The sequence below is a fragment of the Sinohyriopsis cumingii genome, chromosome 4 (assembly GCF_028554795.1).
Source record: "Sinohyriopsis cumingii isolate HCF-2022 chromosome 4, ASM2855479v2, whole genome shotgun sequence".
NCBI lineage: Eukaryota > Metazoa > Mollusca > Bivalvia > Unionida > Unionidae > Sinohyriopsis > Sinohyriopsis cumingii.
In genome coordinates, this window is record NC_142964.1 from 42,669,317 (window position 1) to 42,689,377 (window position 20,061).

Below are 20,061 nucleotides of genomic sequence, written 5' to 3' on the forward strand. Positions count from 1 at the left end.
AGTAATACAATATTGACATTAAGCACTTTAAGGGAAAATATAATTTAATAGCAGATCCACTTTCACATATAGAAATACTGTACTGTTTCATATATACTTTGTATCACAAGATTTCATCTCATGTAATTTTTTAATCACTGTATATTTGACTAAAATATTGAAAGCTTTATTGCATAAATCTTTCTATTTCTTTATAAGGCAAAGTGTTGTATATATTTAATATGCACTGTTTGTTAGTTTTCTAAAACTTTTTATTTCATTATATGCTATTGTATGTTTGACTTAATCTTATCCAAAATCAATTTTATTTTCTACTTGACCTGATCTTTCAAAACTTTTATTCTGTAAACAACTAAAATACATAGCTAAAAAATAATCGTGTGTATGGGTTTAACATCGGGATCATTATTAATAGAACTAAATATGTTTATTTGGGCCTGGATCTAGGTTATTGGGATTTCCACTACAATTTAACTGGTGTACCTGACATTATCTAGGCTATATAATGTAATATTAGTAATGTGCTTTCTAATAATAACTAACTTTTTATATTCTTATCATTACAAACTTTCTAGAAGGTTATTTTCCATTCGGAAATCTGTTTTCTTTTAGAAAATGTTGTGATCTGAGGTCAAGTAGGGGGACTATATAATCTTGTCACTGGAAAGATTATTCATTTCTGCTTAAAATCTAGCAGAATCATTTGTATTACTTTTGTCTTCAGTAGTTGATTTGGGCTGGAATTTATTTCTTCAAATTATTTAATTCCATGATTATTTTCTCTCGAAATACCGAGTGCTCATAAAAAAATAAGATTCTTGGACAGACATTCAATGGGATTTATCATGAATCTAATCTGGAATTATATTACTATATTTCAACAAAAGACTGTTTGTACAAAAACATATTGCAGGCCACCACAGGCACATCAAAAACGTTAGCATCGGACTTAATTTCGATTTCTGCTATAGTTTATTTAGAACTATATTATTAGGACTTGTGTCTGTAATTCTAGGATTATTTTGTGATTTAATTCGCAATACTGTAAGTTCTCTTTTTTCATTTCACTTTGTATTCCAGAGCAGTAAATTATTTGTTCAATTTTACAAAGCTTGCTGCTTTTAACTCTTTTTTTTAATACTTATTTTATAAGCATAGGCTTGTAACACTATTATGTGATTCTACCAGCCATAAATACTGTTTTGAAGGCTGTCTACTGCACATATGATTTTACAGGTGAAATCTACCACTTTTTTGAAACTTAAAAGAATTTTTGTTTAATCAGTTAAAAAAAACACAAAAAAAACATGCACAGTATTTGTGTGCATTCTAAACAGCAATAGGATTTGAATTTGTAAAGAAGAGCTGGCATGTATACATAAAAGGCTGTTGTTCAAGATGTTTTCTTTGCATACTGAGCATGATTGTCCTGTCATAACAACATTCTAATGATGATGAGAGAACATTCTCCATGCTTTGCAAAATAAAATGTTATCCAAGGGGAAATATGATCAGGTTATCTACATATGCCTATGTACATGCTTATTAATATATTTTCCTGGCCTTGGTTAAAGTCTAGGAGAGTACTCCTATTGACCCAACATCAAACAGACCTGTGCTGAACAATACTATGTTCCTCAGATGTTTGATTTTGTTATGGTGACAATAATATGATATAATAATAGCCATAATTATCAAAGTGACAAAATCTGACAACTAAGCAATACACAGCAGTAAGGATAATTGGATTAACAGCTGGTCTCATTTTTGTATATTAAAGTACTTTACTGGCATGTTGGAAAGAATGTCATTTTCAGTTTAGAAATCTAAACTTAGTGTCCTTCTTTCAACTCTTAATAAGTGTCAATTCATCAGGGGTAAATTAATTTTTTGGTGCCAATATGCTGGCTACTGGCCTTGTTAAAGGATTGGCCATCAAAAAGAAGTAATTTTGAACATAAAATGGCTGATGCAGTGTAAGGAGCCAATAGCACGTCAAGAGGAGGACCACTGTAATGCCCTAAATAGAATAAATCCAGAACATGTCCCCTGAATATGTAAAACTGCTACACTGACTTAAATTTTGAATGCTTCTGTAGGAGTCGTGTCCCATTTACGCTGATCCAGCTACAGTATTTCAGCCACATATATGACAATGAATATGTGATTTTGCTGTCAATGTCACTCTGGCACGTAATAAATATGTATCAATGATGCTAACCCAATTAAGATACAATGACAACATAGTCATCACATAATGAAAGGAAAGCGTTTAATTCAGAAATCTTACATTTAAATGTCATAAATCTGCATTTTAGAATATCATTCATTCCAAATCTTAAATCTACATTCTTCAATGATTTTAAGCACTGGGCCCACACCTACACAACGATACAGTGGACCCCAATTAAGAGGACACTCAAAATAATACCATTTTATATGGCCACTTTGCAAGACATCAAAATAATATGTTTTTTAACTGTTATTCTCCCTCATGAAAGGCCCCCTTTTCACTTTTGATGCAGAAGTAGCAACTTTGTAAGAAGGGGACCACTGTAACAGCTGAAACTACGACATTACAACTGCACTACTCATGATATTCCTACGGCAGCACACATAAATCAGAACTGATGAGTTACCTGTACTGCGTTTGCGTCTTCGATTTGGGCTGGGTGGGCAGTTCAGGTTGGTGTTGCTCTCCATGATCAATCTGGCATTAGTCAAAACAACCATTCCAGCATCCTGTTGAAAAAATGGATTTTCTTTATTACCATGATAATCTTCTGGTAAGAGATCTATGAATCTGATATAATTTTCTCGTGAAGGCATTCAATCAAATTGATATCAGTATCATGACAAAGATGGTATGGTGATACACTATTTTACTCACCTTTAATTTTTACCATCTTATATTTTACAACATTTTTCACAAAACGCTGTATCTGGTAATCCATAGTTTGAGTCATCTACAACATTATTCTGGAGAAGGTCAGATATTTAATTTAGCAAAGATGTAAGTTTTATTTAAAGTTTTGCCTATGTTATGTATATTTGATTTAATTTATATTTGATTTAATTCAATTGTTTGTTAGTTTCAAATTGTCTTAATTCCATTACATGCTAATATAATATCATTTTATTTACTGGATTTGACATGTTCCAGAAATTCAATTCAGTTTTTGGTAAACCTAATAATAGAAACTAATGCTGACCTACTGCCTTGATTCAGAAACTAGTATAGGGTTCTTGTAAACAACTTTTTGATAAAAACATTAATTCTTTCCCAGGGTAAAAAAATCATTGGTTTTAGTCAAGGCCATATTAGGAGTATATGACAATAACGTCTATCCGTAGGGTTTACCAGTTGACTGACCCACATCCGGGCATCTGGTTTGTGCCGTAGCTAGATTTATTATTGATGTAGTGATAAATAATTATTCTTCTTGTCTTGACACTTGAGAAAACAAAATGTTTTATGTTGTGACCAGTTTAGGTTGAATTTTTTATTTTTCTTCAAATTATTTGGATTCCAAAAGATTATTTTCCCCTGGAAATACTTGTGCTCTACCATAATTCTTGGCCAAGGAGAGTTATTGAAATTTACAGAATTCAAACACTGGAATATTATTTTCTGTGATTCAACAAAAAACTGTTGAAACAACAGGATGACACTGACCGCAGCATACATCATTGCCTTCCATTTTGGATTTCATTGGGATTCAAACTCAGTTTCATTAGGACTATTTATTACTAGGACTTCTATTTTTAGTTCTTGGATTATTCTTGAATTTCTTTTGGATTTGAATTGTAAAACCCTAAGTTCTTTTTTCTCATTATTACCTTGTTTTTCTAGAGAAATAAATTATTTGCTTAATTTTACAAAGATTGTTGTCTTCACTTTTTTCTTGCTACTGTTTAAAAGAGCCTAAATACCTAACAGTTATTTCTGTTGTAAACGTTTTAACAGTGAAACTGTGTAGTATTGTGCGACCTTATTATCTGATAACAGTTTCCAATAGAAACACAAGCAATACCTGTTGCTGCATCAAAAAGTGAATTATTTCAAATGGACTGAAATAAATTGGGTTCCATCTATATAAGCTTCAATAATTTGAGATTATTCCATCTGCAAAAAGGATACCTTCAGCTCAAAGTCAAAAAGTCAAGACATATGTAATGTAAGTATGTGACACCTGGAAACTAGAGCTGAAACAAATATCTGAAGATCTGAATCAAAATAATTTTTGTGTGAATATTCAAATAGAAAATTGCTATTCAAATATCAATATTTATTTGCTTGATACTGAGATCACAGAATTATGTGACAGAACAAGGTGAATTGTAACATTTGAACAATTTAAACTGTAGAAAGTCTGCTGGTAAAAACCCAAGTTAATATGAACATTATTTCAAGAGGAACGGTACAGAAACAATATTTTCAACATGCCCAACATGATTACCATACTGGATATAAGATTAGCACCTTGGTAATTTAGAAGCAACTACATGGCTCCCATGTTTTTTAAAGAAAACTTTTCAGGTCTTTTCCATGTTTTTTCCAGAATGAAATTAATTTTTTCAAGGGTCACATATGACCATCAATGAATGGAATAAAAGAGCATTTTAGCTTACAAAACACGTATTTTTTAAACCAAAAGAGGTTTCTATATCATGACTCTCCCATAACATCTGAATCACGTTACCATGTAATTAAATACAAATTTTGTTCACAAGAAATAAGTTTGGTTAGTGAAAATTAATATAAAATTGTCAAGTTAAGCTATATCAATGTATAGAATAAAAATGCTAACTGTACTTTGTTGAATTGCATTATGCTGGTATGAGGAAACAATAACATAATAAACAAAACTTAGTTTTGTTTCCTTTCAAACTTTTAATTTTAAAGAAATCAGAATAATCTATTGTAAATCAAAATAGCAATCGATATGCATGTTATACAAAATGAACATTTCCTGTCACAATAAACAAAAACAACAAATGCAACATATCACTCTTATCTTTTGTAGAAAAAGTTTTAACACTGAATTAATATTTACCAATAAAACCACAAAAAAATGTTTTAACACTGAATTTATATGTACCAATAAAACCCCAAACAAGTTTTAACACTGAATTAATGTGTGCCAATAAAACCCACAAAAGTTTTAACATTGAATTAATATGTGCCAATAAGACACCAAAAAGTGTTAACACGTAATTAATGTGTGCCAATAAACCTAAAAAAAAGTTTTGACACTGAATTCATATGAACCAATAAAACCAAAAAAAGTTTTAACACTGAATTAATGTGTGCCAACTAAGCCCAAACAATTTTTAATACTGAATAAATATGTGCCAATAAAACGAAAAAAACTGTAACACTAAATTAATATGTGACAATAAAACCTGAAAAAGTTTTAACACTGAATTAATATGTAGCAATAAAACCCAAAACTATAACATTTTCAAAACAACCTAACCTCCTTAAGACGATCTGGTTAAAAATCCATCATTGAAAAAGACCTAACTACAAATGGGTTGATTTAAATTTTGACAAAAAGAACTTCAATATTATATGCTACGGAACAAAAAAGGATGTAAAATCAACATATGTCTGCTTGTAATCAAATAAGACAATCCAAAACCTGTATTGAAACTCACAGGGCCTATCGTTTCTTAAATTTACCTAATACATAATACAATGGACAACAAGCTCCCAATTCTGTAACCAATATAAGACCTGAAACCAATACATCAAGCCACATGTCATACAGAGTAATAGTTCAGCACCAAAGTTCATCGCAGAGATTCTACATTTTAGACTACAAATTAGACTTACTACTCTATGTATAAGGAACTGGAGTCCATTTTCTAATCTTAGTTCCTCAGAATCTTCCCACCCCATTTTTTATACTTAGACATTTATGTTGGTTGTGGAGTCAGAGTCAATTGCCTATTGAAAAGTTGGAATTTGTCACCACCAGGCGGTAGCAGACTAACATAGCAACTTCCCAGTGGTCCCAGTAAACTTAAATGAAACAACAACATTGATGAAACTTGGCCGGATACGTGAAATTTGCATTCTAAGTCACATGACTACACAAATCTCACAACCTATATGATATGGAGGTACAATAGTCATGTGATATCAATAACAAACCCACTTTCCAATGTTGTTGTAAAAAAATAAACATATATTCAATGACAGTTGAATAACAAAGCCAGATTCATACCTGTTAACATTTCAAAAGCCATGTAGGAAGACTGAATAAAGATATAGTGAGATTGGGGCCTCAAATCTTAAAAGGTTTATCACTGCATTTTTAAAGCCTCGTTTCACTAAATACTGACTGACCTTCTAGGTCTAATACATGCAAAATTCTCAAATTCAAAGGATTAGCCATTTCTCACTGTGATGCTGTCAGGGAATGGAATAAATCTATCATGTTATTTACATTAAATACAAGTAGTCAGGTCTCATTTTTTGTGTACAGCGTTACCCGAGGGTGATTTATGTATATCCCATATTATTTTGAAAGAAAGAGTTTGGTTCATCCTATGCTGCGCGAGCAAAGTGCTTAAGATGTGAAAACAGATATTCCTCAAGCACACAGATGATGTAGGGCTACATATTCGGTGTATAAATTACCTCACTGAAGAGCAAAATGGCACAATACGAAAGTCTTGTCAGTGAGCAGTCTACTTTAAAGGCTCGCAATCTCCAGCTCTAGAGTTATGTGAATTATATATTAGTTTCCTATTTGTATTATAGGATATAATTATTGTACTACTACGTCTATTTTGTATTTTTGGTAACTCCGACTCGTTTCATATACTGCAAAGTTATAGTCTTAAATTTACTTGTATGTGATTTAACCGAATGATTTATATTTGTGATAATGTTGCATTTATTAATGGATGCTAAGTACCATAGGATTCTTTTTGGACACAGGTTCACTTCTGAACCTGCTTATCACTTTGCATAGTTGTCCCGATAAAATAATGAGTATAAAAGAATTACCGGTAACTCAAGTTTCCAGTCCATAACATCATTATGTTATTATACATGCTCGTCATTTGTAGTACATAAATTTGGATATAATATAATTTCAGCTGACTGACTGGTGGAATGTTTGACCACTGACTGACTGACCAGCGATCTACTCATGGTTGATTGACTGGTAGTCAAGTGTTGTGCTTGGAGAGTGACTTAATAATGTGCTGTATCTCCATATATGGACCGGATTGTAGGTGTCGTTTAGCCATGGGCTAAATTCGGTTCTGTTATACCCCGTGAGCTGCATTGGAAGGACACTGGCCAGAAGAACATTAAGGTTGTTTATTGGTGAAGAACCAGAGCTTCTGGACCAACAGGTTTGCAGAGAACAAAAGATTGTACGGATCTTTAGGCAGACCAGGAGGGGTAGACCATTGGTGGTGGCTCCTCAACCTCCCAACATAGTGTCAGGACTGAGAAGATATTTCACATTTCATTATTTGAATGGAAAACTCATACATTTCACTATCTGAGTGAATCACAACAATTTACTATCTGAGTAAAGCATATCATATGTCATACATTTCACAATTTGAGGGAAATGCAACATTTTACTTAGCAAACCATATTGTATTTCATTGAACCACACCATTTATTATTATTTGTGTGAAAATTCTTGACATTTACGTGAATCATCTGATTTTATTGTGTGAAATCACTTTGAATCATAAATCTCTGTAATATTTAAAGCTCTTTTCTTTACACATCAATTCATGTTACATTTACATTGCATTACATTATCAGGTTCGTGCATATTATTATAATTGTCCAAAAATTTGATGTTATATGCACATAAATTGAACATAATCTTTTCCACTGAATCATTCATGAATAAATATTGTATGTTTGTTACCATTAGTGTTCTTTTGTTATAATCTGACCCCAACCCAGTTACAGAGTTCATACAGAATTCTGAATGATAAATTCAAAGACTTTTCACAAACTTTCAAAGACCACAAACATAGATTTCCAAGACCTATTTTCGCTAACATTTTATATACAATCTATGTTATATGAGAAAACAAGACATGGAAAATACTAAAATATTGTTTAATGATGAAATGAAACTGAACGGGTCATCAAAAGAAAGCAGAAAGGAAAACTTGACTACATCCGAATCTAACAACCTTATACTATTTTATCTGTGATTATGGAAAAAAATTAAAATGTTGGGGTTAACTTCAATTTCAAAGACTAATACAAACCTCAGAGTAATCTGCTCAATTTTTCCAAACTTTCAATGCCTTGAAAATGCTACATCATTTTTCCCAAACTGTCAAAGACCTTCAAAGACCGTATGAACCCTGCGATTATCTTGTTACAGATGCACCTTATTTTCTCCTAGGACACGCCCTCCTTTTATTTTCTGGTCAGCTGTGCCAATCTGCACAATATCTAAAGGTTAGTCTTAAGTCAACAAGCAAGAAAGCCAGTGAGACTAATTAACAGTTAATCCTTATCATTGCAATTATCTTGTGAAAAGGACTGGTCCTCTAAAATAATTAATACAAAACACGCTCTACAGCGTGTGTTATATAAGCACCAGCAACTGATTGGCAAATAAGAGATGCCCCCTTTTCCTGTAAATATGCTGTGTCAAGCTACTATACATGTGACAACAATTTTCCCCACGTCTTATATCCCCTCTCATTTCCTAAATTCTCAACTTGAAAATGCATTTAACATTGTGTAGCAAATAACATTTATTCTGAATTAGTTTTAAAGGGCATATAAGCTGTGTGGTATGTTTCTTTATTCCTTCTTTTAATTTAATCATGGTAATTAACAATTGTATATATGGTTCAGTAATGCCAGGTTTTCACTCATTGAAGTTTCTTTGGTGGGAATGGAGATGCTACAGCTACAATGATAATCTTTGAGATTGAAACTGACAATTTTATTATTGTGGTTTATTTTATTCATGGTTTATTTTCTGATTTTAGTATTGTTGTATGGGTTAAAAGAAAAATTCAAAACTTCACATGAATTAAACTTAACATTATTTACATTGAAAAAATTCTTTGAAGTGCAATAATAATTATTTCGTCAACAATATTCACAGATGATAAAATAGAACATGGTGTCTTCAGACTGCATAAGATATCCCTATTTCTGAAGGTTTTTTTACAGAGAAAATCAAAATCGAGAGACATAATGTAATGATCAGGAGTTCTCTGCAAAAATCGGGAGATTTTATGAAATTAGGAAATAAGCACTGAACAACCCCAAAAATCATGCGTTTTATTCTCCCGGCATGAGAATTACCAGATATTCAGATTCATTAAGCAGACAGCACGTCAGCTCAATACAACAAAACCATTATTGACACATGCTGTTTCATGAATCTTACCCAGATAGCTTTTCTTGGAATAAATAGATAATTTTGTGTTCTTTTGTGGGTTTTCTTTAAAGAGTATCTGAGTTTCATGTAATAATTTTTCTATTTTTCTTTTACATTTAAAATAGGTTATTTTTATATGATATGACTCCTGGACTTATGATTCAAATAGAGTACCAGGTCAAATTTAGTCAACACTTTAGTTTTATCTCAACTGTCAGCGGATTAAGGACATAATGATATTCACAATTTCTGTGAAGATATATCATTTCCTTACTGATTTCAAGCAGGTACAACTTGATGTAGCTGCATTTATGTTTGATAGGCAGCTGCTCTAGTGGCCATCATGCTGGCATATTGTGATGCTAGACTGGTTTTCATTTCTTCCACATAAGAAAAGTCACAAATACGGAGCTCTCTGTGAACTAACCAGTCTAATGGAAAATTGGTAGGTTATTAATAAATAGTATAAATAGCAATGGACCTAAAATTGAGCCTGGTGATACTCCATATCTAACTGTTCCAGGTTCAGACAGAACATTATTTATATAAACATGTTGTGTTCTCTCACTTAAGTATGAAGTAAACCATCTAACTGTGCTTTCATCACATTGGTAAATTTTCATTTTCTTTAAAAGGATTTCATGATCCACCATGTCAAACGCTTTCCTGAAATCTACAAGTACAGATCCTATTATTCTACTTTGATGAAGTGCCTGAAACCATTTATCAGTTAGGAGATCAAACCAGTCTCACATAAATGTTTCTGTCTAAAGCATGATTGATTAGGGTGTAACAACAAGTGTTTGGTTAAATATGATATGAATGAGTGATGGACATATTTTTTCAATCAATGTTGACCAGTTTGGTAGTACTGAGATTGGCGGGTAGTTATCAGCATCATCATTAGAACCAGATTTCTGAATTGGAATTAGTTTTGCAGTTTTCCATATTTTGGGGACAGATGAAGTTGCAATACTTAAACTGATTATGAATGTTATGTTATCTGAAATAGCAGAGGCAGAAGATTTAATCAGTCGTGGACCAATCTGACAAAGTCCCGTAGATTTCTTGGTATCAATTTCACTGAGACATTTTTTAATAAAGTTCTTTTTATATTTGTGGGATAGTGAAACATACCATTGAGGAGCAGAAGCACTAAAATTGTAAAGATGGCCACATAGGATGTCCAGGTAACACTATTTATATTTTGGACAAACTAGACTCTGAGATGGTTATGTGTGAAAATTTCATGGCAATCCTCTAAACAGTTCAGAAGGAGTAGCAATAACAAATTAACGGTCAGTGGGTGGACAATAAATGGATGATGGATAGAAGAACAAAGATTTATAAGCAACAGGCTATAGCATAAGCAATTCTGGTCAACTGACCAGTAGAAGCAAGTAATGACAGGTCTCCTTCCACTGGGCATTGAATTTATTTAATACTGATACCTATCCACTATAAAATCTATATTGTTTGCTTTAGTGTATGACCTTAGTCTGCAGTGAAAACCCATATCAAAATGACCATCCAGTAAGAAAAATAACAATACAAATTTTAAAATGGCCACATAGGTAACAATATAGGATGTCCAGCTTGCACTCTATTTATTAGGACCATCAAGATTTTGTATTGATTGTGTGTGAAAATTTCATGGCAATACTCTATGCAGTTCAGGAGGAGTGGCAATGCCAAGCTTATGGTTAATGGGCAGACAATAGATAGATGACGGACAGAAGGTCTACAGACCAACAAACTATAACATAAGCAATTCTGGTCTATGAACGGTAGTGCTAAACAACAGCTTTCCTTCTGAATTCACTAATTACTGATAACTGTGCATTATTCAACAAAATGTTTTGCTATATTGTATGACTTTATTCACAAAAGTGCACTGCCTTTTATTTACTAGAGTGCACTACCTTACTACAGACACATGGTATGAAATTAATCCACTTCTAGTGCACTCCTAATGCAAAGATTCATTTAAATACAACAATAGTTCCTTTGAAATCTCCATTAGCAATATCAGTAAATCAATGTCACTGTGTTTAAATCTCCATCAGCAATATCAGTAAATCAACATAATGTGTTTAAATCTCCATTAGAACCATCAGTAAATCAATATAATGTGTTTAAATCTCAATTAGCAACATCAGCAAATTAATATAATGTGTTTAAATCTCCATTAGCAATATTAGTAAATTAATATTATTTCTGAATAATGCCACTTCTTTTAAACAGAGAAGCGTAAATATTTTTCTTGGTACATTTTCCCACTTTATTTTTTAAACTTTCAATTATGATCAAAATTTTCAAAATTTGGTAGTACCTAATTTTAAAACAAAATTCCATCAAAGTCATATTAAAAGGCACCAACTTTGGAGCTGCACTTAAAGGAGATCTTTTAATTATGTCATAAAAGGGGGTGTGAGTGGGGTGGGACCTGCTCACCCTAAATACTGAGACACTGTCCGCTCCACCACCACTGGTGCATCCTCGGTCATGGGCTTCCATCTTGTCAAACATCTGAATAGAAAAAAAGGCAACTTAAACTCAATAAAATGGAACTTTTACTTAGCCATCTAATGCAACTTAATTTAAATTTAAAATCATATAAGTCTGAAGCTGACCTTCTTTTCAAGCCTATATTGGTCTGTACTAATGTGACATTTCCATTAACCAAATAACTAAAATCAAGAATTGAGCAATTTAAACATTTTCTCGGTTCGATCTGAAATCCTAAAATTTTCTCCAAGATAAATAAGGCTAAATTTAGGGCTATTAAAATGTTTAACCATTAACATCTGCTTCTTTCTTTATTTTCTCAAACCAAAATGAAGATATTCAAACATTTGTTTGAGATGAAGAAATCTGAGATGTTTGGATACACTGGGTCCTGACTATTATACTTGTCATGAGCAAATATAAACATGGTAATAATCACAACCCGACTATTTTATCAAGTGCCACTAAACTGCCAGATGAAATTAATAATAACAATAGCAATAATGTGGAAAAAATTTAAGTGCTCTGATTTCTTTAAAAGAACAACATATTCTATCCATCTTAGTTTCAACAAAATTATTTTGTGATAAAAGAAGTGTCTGTGTGTGTGTGTGTGTGTGTGTGAGAGAGAGAGAGAGAGAGAGAGAACAAATTTCCTGGAGTAAGTTCAGCCACACCACTGAAAGACCATATACCTTTTTACAAAGCTACCAAAGAAGTACATGCATTTGTCAATAGGTATCATGCATACATTTAAATTGTTACACACAACGCCAGTGTCAAATCAATGAGAAACAAAACAACTCCAAAACCCAAGAACTGCCAGGGTGTCAGGTGTGCACTGCTAATGAAACCATAAGTTTCAAAATGGAAACCATTACTTTAAGTATTTAGCTTTCCTCCAATCATTCTATCTGTACTATTTTAAATATTTAAATCACAGATACATGTGGAATCAACACGTATAAAGCGTAGTTCAATTGTTACAACTATAAGTCTTACACTATGATACAGAAAGAAGGAAAACCAACAAGTTTAGTGAAACTACATAGTGGAAATTTAAGAGACACTTACAGTATTGCAAATTAAATCACAAATAATCCTAAATTTTCTATCACAAGTCCAACAGTATAGAATGTTCTAAATGAAGTCCAATAATCTTTTATGTCCTGAAATAGCAATAGTTTTGAATGTGCTGATGTACCAATAATCTTGACTGTGCCGATGTACCCATAGTTTTGAATGTGCTAATGTACCAATAGTCTTGAATGTGTTCACAATATCCCCTAAGTACTGTGTTAGTCCAAAAGGTCAATCAGCATTTTGTATTTCCAATTAACAATTTAAATAAACAATTCTTCTAGAATTATATCTGAACACAACTATAAACTCTGATCATTGATTCCCAAAGATTGATATGAAACAGGAATGAATAATTGTTTACCAAATTCCTGTTATACACAGACAGTCAATAGACCAATGATGCAATGGAATGTTCTGGAAAACTAATAATTTCTAATGGAAAATTTCACTAACTCATAAAACAAGGTCAGATCTTGAACTTAAATTTAAGTAAACATAACAATCATGACAAAAATCAGGTAGGGGCAACTCTCAACCCTGACAAATATCAGGTACACTATATTAATTAAATATACATGAGATAATATTGTATTTTAGGGTACTTGTTGCATCAATGCACTAACCAGAAGGACATGGCCTACATGTCAATCCCATGATCAAAAATTTGCTGTCAAACATGACTCCAAGTTCAAAAGGATATAAATGCATGGTGCAAAATGCATTATGTTAGCCTCATTATGATTCAGCATAAGAATGAACAAAATCCATTCAGGGATTTTAGAAAATATTAGCAAATTAAAAAACTTTAACCAAAACCTTAACACAAATTCTCTATGACCATGACCAAAAAAGGGTAAAGGTGAAACAATTTATCAAAGAATGAATTATCTTCATAATGATTGATTCCAAGTATGAAAAAAATCCATTAAGGGGTTTAGGAAATATAAGCAAATAAAACAAACTTTGACCAAAATCTTAAAGCAAATTTCCTTACTGTGACACTAACCACAAAGTCAAAGAGACGGGATAGTTTATAGCAAAATGAAATGTATTTGCTTCATAACCATTCTTGCTTCATGTGATGAAACTCTATCAATGGGTTTAGCAAGGATATGCAAATGAAAAAAATATTGATAAAGCCACCATCGATGTTGCTGCTGCTGGTGTAAGCAGTAAGCATGCCTTTCCCACTAATGTAGACATGACAAAGATTATACATATCTTCATATGATTATTTAACATGTTCATATTTGCGTTTTGTCAAATTACAGTAAAATTTCATAGATCAAGCATGGTCTGCTAAAAAAACTAAGAATGTTTTAAGTGTTTTTTATGGCCTGGCAGCAGGCATAATATGTAGCCTTTAACTATCAATTTTTCACACTGATTTACTAGGTACATAGATGGTTCCAGGTATCAAGGTTTCAATGAATTTAAATACTTGGGTCTATACCCTCTTGATTCGAATGATGCAACTAATGCTTCAAGGAACCTGATATTATAAATTCATTATAAAGAGTAGAACTGGTAATAGCAAAAATTCACTACGCATGATAAATAAGACTGATAAAGTAACTCCTAACATTGATGTCATCCTGTCAACAAAAATATATGTGTTCTTCTCTGACCATAGCCTGGGGTGAGATACAGAAACCAGTTGCCATCTATGTCTCATAAGTGCATAATTTTACTTACCTGGTTTCGTTCTAGTAGGTTAGATCTGTTGCTGACAAGAAGAACAGCTTTGTCTATGACCCCCAGTCCCACTCTGGAGTTTTCCACTCCAGTAACAGTCATCCCAATATTATGTCCTGGTTCCACTTGTTCATTTGTCAAATCGACAGTAAGCTGCCAAATGGAAAGATACATTTATAATTAAATTATTGGTATTCAAGTGACAATTAAGGCCAACTATACTGCTGCATCATAACGGATTAAATATCTGAGCATCAACAATGGTATTGTAGGTGATCAGCATTTCTGTGATATTTCCTGAATACCAGTCTATTAGATCTAACAATTACAATATTCAGTAATATTTTCCAAATATGTATGTTAGATCTAACAAATAGAATGTGGGTGCTCTACAGATATTATGAACTTATGAGAGAAAGCCAGGTGTAGAGTGAAGTTGTCTGCATTTGCAACATGCACAATGGAGAGAATGTTTGCATAGCTCTATCTTACTTTCATGTAATGTTGTTGAAATTTCATTTGATATTGTACTTATGGAATCAGGCATGATCTAAGCACACAGCTGATGAAAATGACTGTGCCCATGTGCTCAAATAAATCAGCCTGATTTGTGTAAAATACACTATCTTCAGCTGATATTAAAATAGGGAAAATGAATTTTGCCAGACTAGACAGTACAAGTTTCTGAAAGTACAATAAATGAATTACCAAATATATAAAATGAACAAAAGTTATCCATTTTTATAAACATAATTTACCTCTTAAGTCCAGGAAGTTAAAAAGACCAAGAGGAGTTATCATTTATAGGTGCACATCTGAAGAATGGCAAAGCTGTATGCTATAACCCCAAATACACCTATCAGCCAATCACCAAAATAAAGGAAATTAGAAGTTCTTTTAACAATACCTAATATATACAGCGAGGAAAACCTGGGAAATTCTTTTTCTTTAATAAGTTAACCGTGTGCAAAATAATGATACTTTCAGAATAACTGTCTGATCTAACAATTGCAATATTCGGTATTATTTTCGGAATACCAGTTTGTTAGATCTAAAAAGGATAAAAGTCAGTTAGGGCTGTTCCATTTAAACATATATGGTACCCAGGGAAAGCAGTTTGTAGAAAACAATATTTGCCAGAGTACTTTGATTTCACAGAGTTCATATTAAAATTATAAGAAATTTCTAAATTGCATCTATGGGTGAGAACCCCACTTCAAATGTGCCTTCCCTGGGTCCCATGTACATGTACATTTTAATGGAACAGCCTTTAAATTTCAGAATAAGTCTGTCAGATCAAATAATTACAATAATCACTGATATTTTTCAGAATATCAGTTTGTTAGATCCAAAAATTACAATATTCTATAATAGTATCAGAATACCAGTCTGTTAGATCTCATAATTACAATATTCTATAATATTAACAGAATACCAGTCTGTTAGATCTAACAATTACAATATTCAGTAATATTTTCAATACAAGTCTGCTTGATCTAATAATTACAATATTATATATTCTCAGAATACCAGTCTATTAGATCTAACAATTACAATATTCTATAATATTATCAGAATACCAGTCTGTTAGATCTAATAATTACAATATTCTATATTTTCAGAACACTAGTCTATTAGATCTAACAATTACAATATTCAGTAATATTTTCTGAATACCATTAGACTATTAGATCTCAAAATTACAATATTGTGTGATATTTTTAGAATACCAGTCAGATGTAACAATAACACTATTCTGTGTAAATTCTCAGAGTAGATTTTTCTGAGGTCATTCATGTGGTCTAATGCAAAATACAAAGTCTTTCATGCCAGTATGATAAAGATTGTATGGAATATGCATACACAGTGACCAGATAATTAGAACCATCTACAGGTTAATTAGGTAAACATGCACTGACGATATAGTTTAATTTATCTGGTTCTCAATTAAATTTCTGCCTAACAAGTCAATCACTTTAACAGATACATTAAAAAAAATAAGACCAAATAAAATCTTAGCATAAAAATGTATCATATTGTGAGAACATGAACTTAAGGGGTGAGACTGATAGATGGTTCAAGATTCTCTCAATTCTGTTTGGCTATGATACATCACAAGAAAGCAACAGTTGACTTGGAGCATTTTTACAGTTTGCCATATTTCATGTACATGCACACATTTTCACAGTTTGCCATATTTCATGTACATGCACACATTTTTACAGTTTGCTCATCACTACATGGACATGTGTACATTTTCAGTCTGCCATACTCCAAGTACATACACACATTTTTAAAGTCTGAATTACTTCATGGACAAATACATATTTTTATAGTTTGCCATACTCCATGGACATGTACACATTTTTACAGTTTGCCATGCTTCATTGACATGTACATATTTTTACAGTTCACCATACTTCATGGACATACACATTTGTACAGTTTGTCATACTTCATGGACATATACAAATTTGCAGTTTGCCATACTTCATGGACATACAAAAATTTTAAGGGTTTGCTATACTTTATGGACATACACAAATTTTTACAGTTTACAATACATGTACAAACATTTGTACAGTTTTCCATACTTCTTGGACAATTGGACATATACACATTTTTATAGTTTTCCATACTTCATGACATGTACACACTTTTACAGTTTTCCATACTTCATGGACATCTACACATTTTTACAGTTTTCCATACTTCATGGACATGTATACATTTTCACAGTTTTCCATACTTCAGTGACAGCATATGTTTATCTGGTTGTCATTTAAATTTCTGCATCATAAGTCAATCACTTTTACAGGTACATAAAATAAACACTGCCAGTAAAAATCTTAGCATAAGAAAGGTATTATACAGCGAGAACATGGATTTTAGGGGTGAGACTGATAGGTGGTCAAAAATTCTGTATGATGTTTTTTTTGTTGCCATAACAAGAAAGCAACATATGACTTTAAGCATTTTTACTTCATGGATATATGCCATATTTCATGGACATACACCATATTTCATGGACATATGCCATATTATATTGACATACACATATTTTCACAGTTGGCCATCCTTCATGGATATATGCCATATTTCATGGACATACACATATTTTCAGTTTGCCATACTTCATGGGTATATGCCATATTTCATGGACATACACATATTTTCACAGTTTGCCATACTTCATGGACATACACATCTACAGTCTGCCATACTTATGGACATATGCCATGTTTCATGGACATATGCCATATTTCATGGACATACATATATTTTCACAGTTTGCCATACTTCATGGATATACGCCATATTTCATGGATATATGCCACATTTCATGGACATACACATATTTTCACAGTTGGCCATACTTCATGGATATACGCCATATTTCATGGATATATGCCATATTTCATGGACATATACATATTTGCAGTTTGCCATACTTCATGGGTATATTGCATATTTCATGGACATACACATATTTTCACAGTTTGCCATACTTCATGGACGCACACATCTACAGTCTGCCATACAGTGATACTTAATGGACATATGCCATATTTCATGGATATACACACATTTGCTGCTGAAGCTCAATGGGTTCCTCCCAAATTATAAAAGTCTTAACATGATGCTAATGTACCACACTGAGTTTGGATTTCATCGTAAATTTCAGGATATCAGAGAATTTATTGTGGAAAGGTCCAATTTCAATATGTAGTAAGTAGATTTTGCTTGGCAAAGCCTTGTTCCTGTCACAAATTATGAACTTAAGGGTGAGATTTTTCAAGCTCACACCAAACTTATATTTATAAACAATTTTTATACTCCACTGCTATCCATGTTTACCATTATAGTATAGACCCATATCTGCCATCATATATAGAACTGGCAGAAAATCAACTGTAAAGACATTTCTCATAGATTACGTATAGAATACTTCAGGGATTCGTATGGAACAGATATAGACCGAAAAACTTATGGAATCAGACAATTTATTCCATGTCAATTCCATAAGTACTTCACAGCAAGTGAAAATTCCATATGGAATAAAGTTGCAACTTTAATCCATAAGCACTTTTTTCCATATGGAAAACATGCTCATGTGTTATAGCATCATGGAAAATACTCTCTGAAGAATTAATAACCTAAACTATCTGATTCAGATAGAAATATTGGTGGGAATTAGAGTACATGTATATGTCAGAATAGCCGATATGGAAGGATGAATATATACTTGTATAAATTTGAAGAAAACACATGCGTGTCAGTTTTCTTATATTTATTTCCAGATTTTTTAAAACAGACAAAGACATGACCAAAGAAGTAGTGAAAATGTAAACATGATCAGAATATTAATATCTTGTAGTACAAGTATAGATGACTCTTTGGACTTAAAAAACTTGTTTCAAGGTCGATTTTGGGCTTGACATAATCTTAACTCTGAAAAATAATTTTTTTGGCTTTCTATTAAAAGATACTCTACAAAAATCATACCCTAGTGAAAATGTGACTGAAATTTCAGCAAAATCAGTGAAATTTTTTTGACATTCATTCAGATGTCCTTTTTCACTAAAATTATGGTATTTTAGGAGATTTTACCAACATTTCTGAAAATATCAGTGGGAATTTGTGATTGAAATTTCTCTGGGAGTTTGTCAAAAATTCTGAAAATATAGTGATATTTTGTGATTGTAATATCACTGATATTTCAATAAAAAATATCAATAAGATACATAATATTTATTTGTTGTTTCTTGTACAATTTGAATTATTTTCAGCAGCATTTGTATTTCCTGTTTCTGATAGCTGTAATTGTATTGTTTATTTTGGGCACAATAACTTCTTTCCACATCTTTCCTTGTTTTTTGTTCGTTGTTGTTGCATTTTTGTTTAACTTCAATTCGATTTAACTGCCCTCAACCAAGTTTTCTTGTTTTCCATTTTAAAACAGAATTTCGCTTTTCTCCTGTCCTGGATCTGATTTTCCTCGATATGGACCCTTTTTTAATATAGTCCAAAAAACTTTTTAAAAGAATGCTCTATTCGGCCCCATTCCACAACAAGCTTTCTAATAAGTATTTGTTCCATTTATTATTTAACAGATGATCGCTGTAAAGAGCTTTCTGATTGGTCAAAATTTTGTACTTGCCCAATGAATCGTCGCGTAACGGAAACTGATGGGAATGAGAATGCTTGCTAAACATGGCGATTCAAATATTCGAGTGGGATACGAGATTGAATAACCATGTGAAAAATATGCGGCAATGAGAATAGCTTGAATGCAAAGTCGATGGGAATGTAATTGGTCATTCTGTATGAGAACTGAACGCCAGGACTAGCATTTTGCTTTCTGTGCCATAAAGAG

The 20,061-nt window shown here is 32.2% G+C and overlaps 1 protein-coding gene across 1 annotated transcript in view; it reads right to left on the reverse strand.

The window, feature by feature from the left end:
- The window catches only part of LOC149801054 (complement C3-like), a 351,345-nt gene that overhangs the window by 186,281 nt on the left and 145,003 nt on the right, over positions 1-20,061 (reverse strand). The window contains exons 14-16 of the mRNA XM_089955088.1: positions 14,685-14,837; positions 11,853-11,927; positions 2,640-2,742 (exon numbers count right to left, since the gene is read on the reverse strand). Of these exons, the coding sequence (XP_089811214.1) occupies positions 2,640-2,742; positions 11,853-11,927; positions 14,685-14,837 (331 nt within the window). The remainder of the gene's footprint in view (positions 1-2,639; positions 2,743-11,852; positions 11,928-14,684; positions 14,838-20,061) is intronic.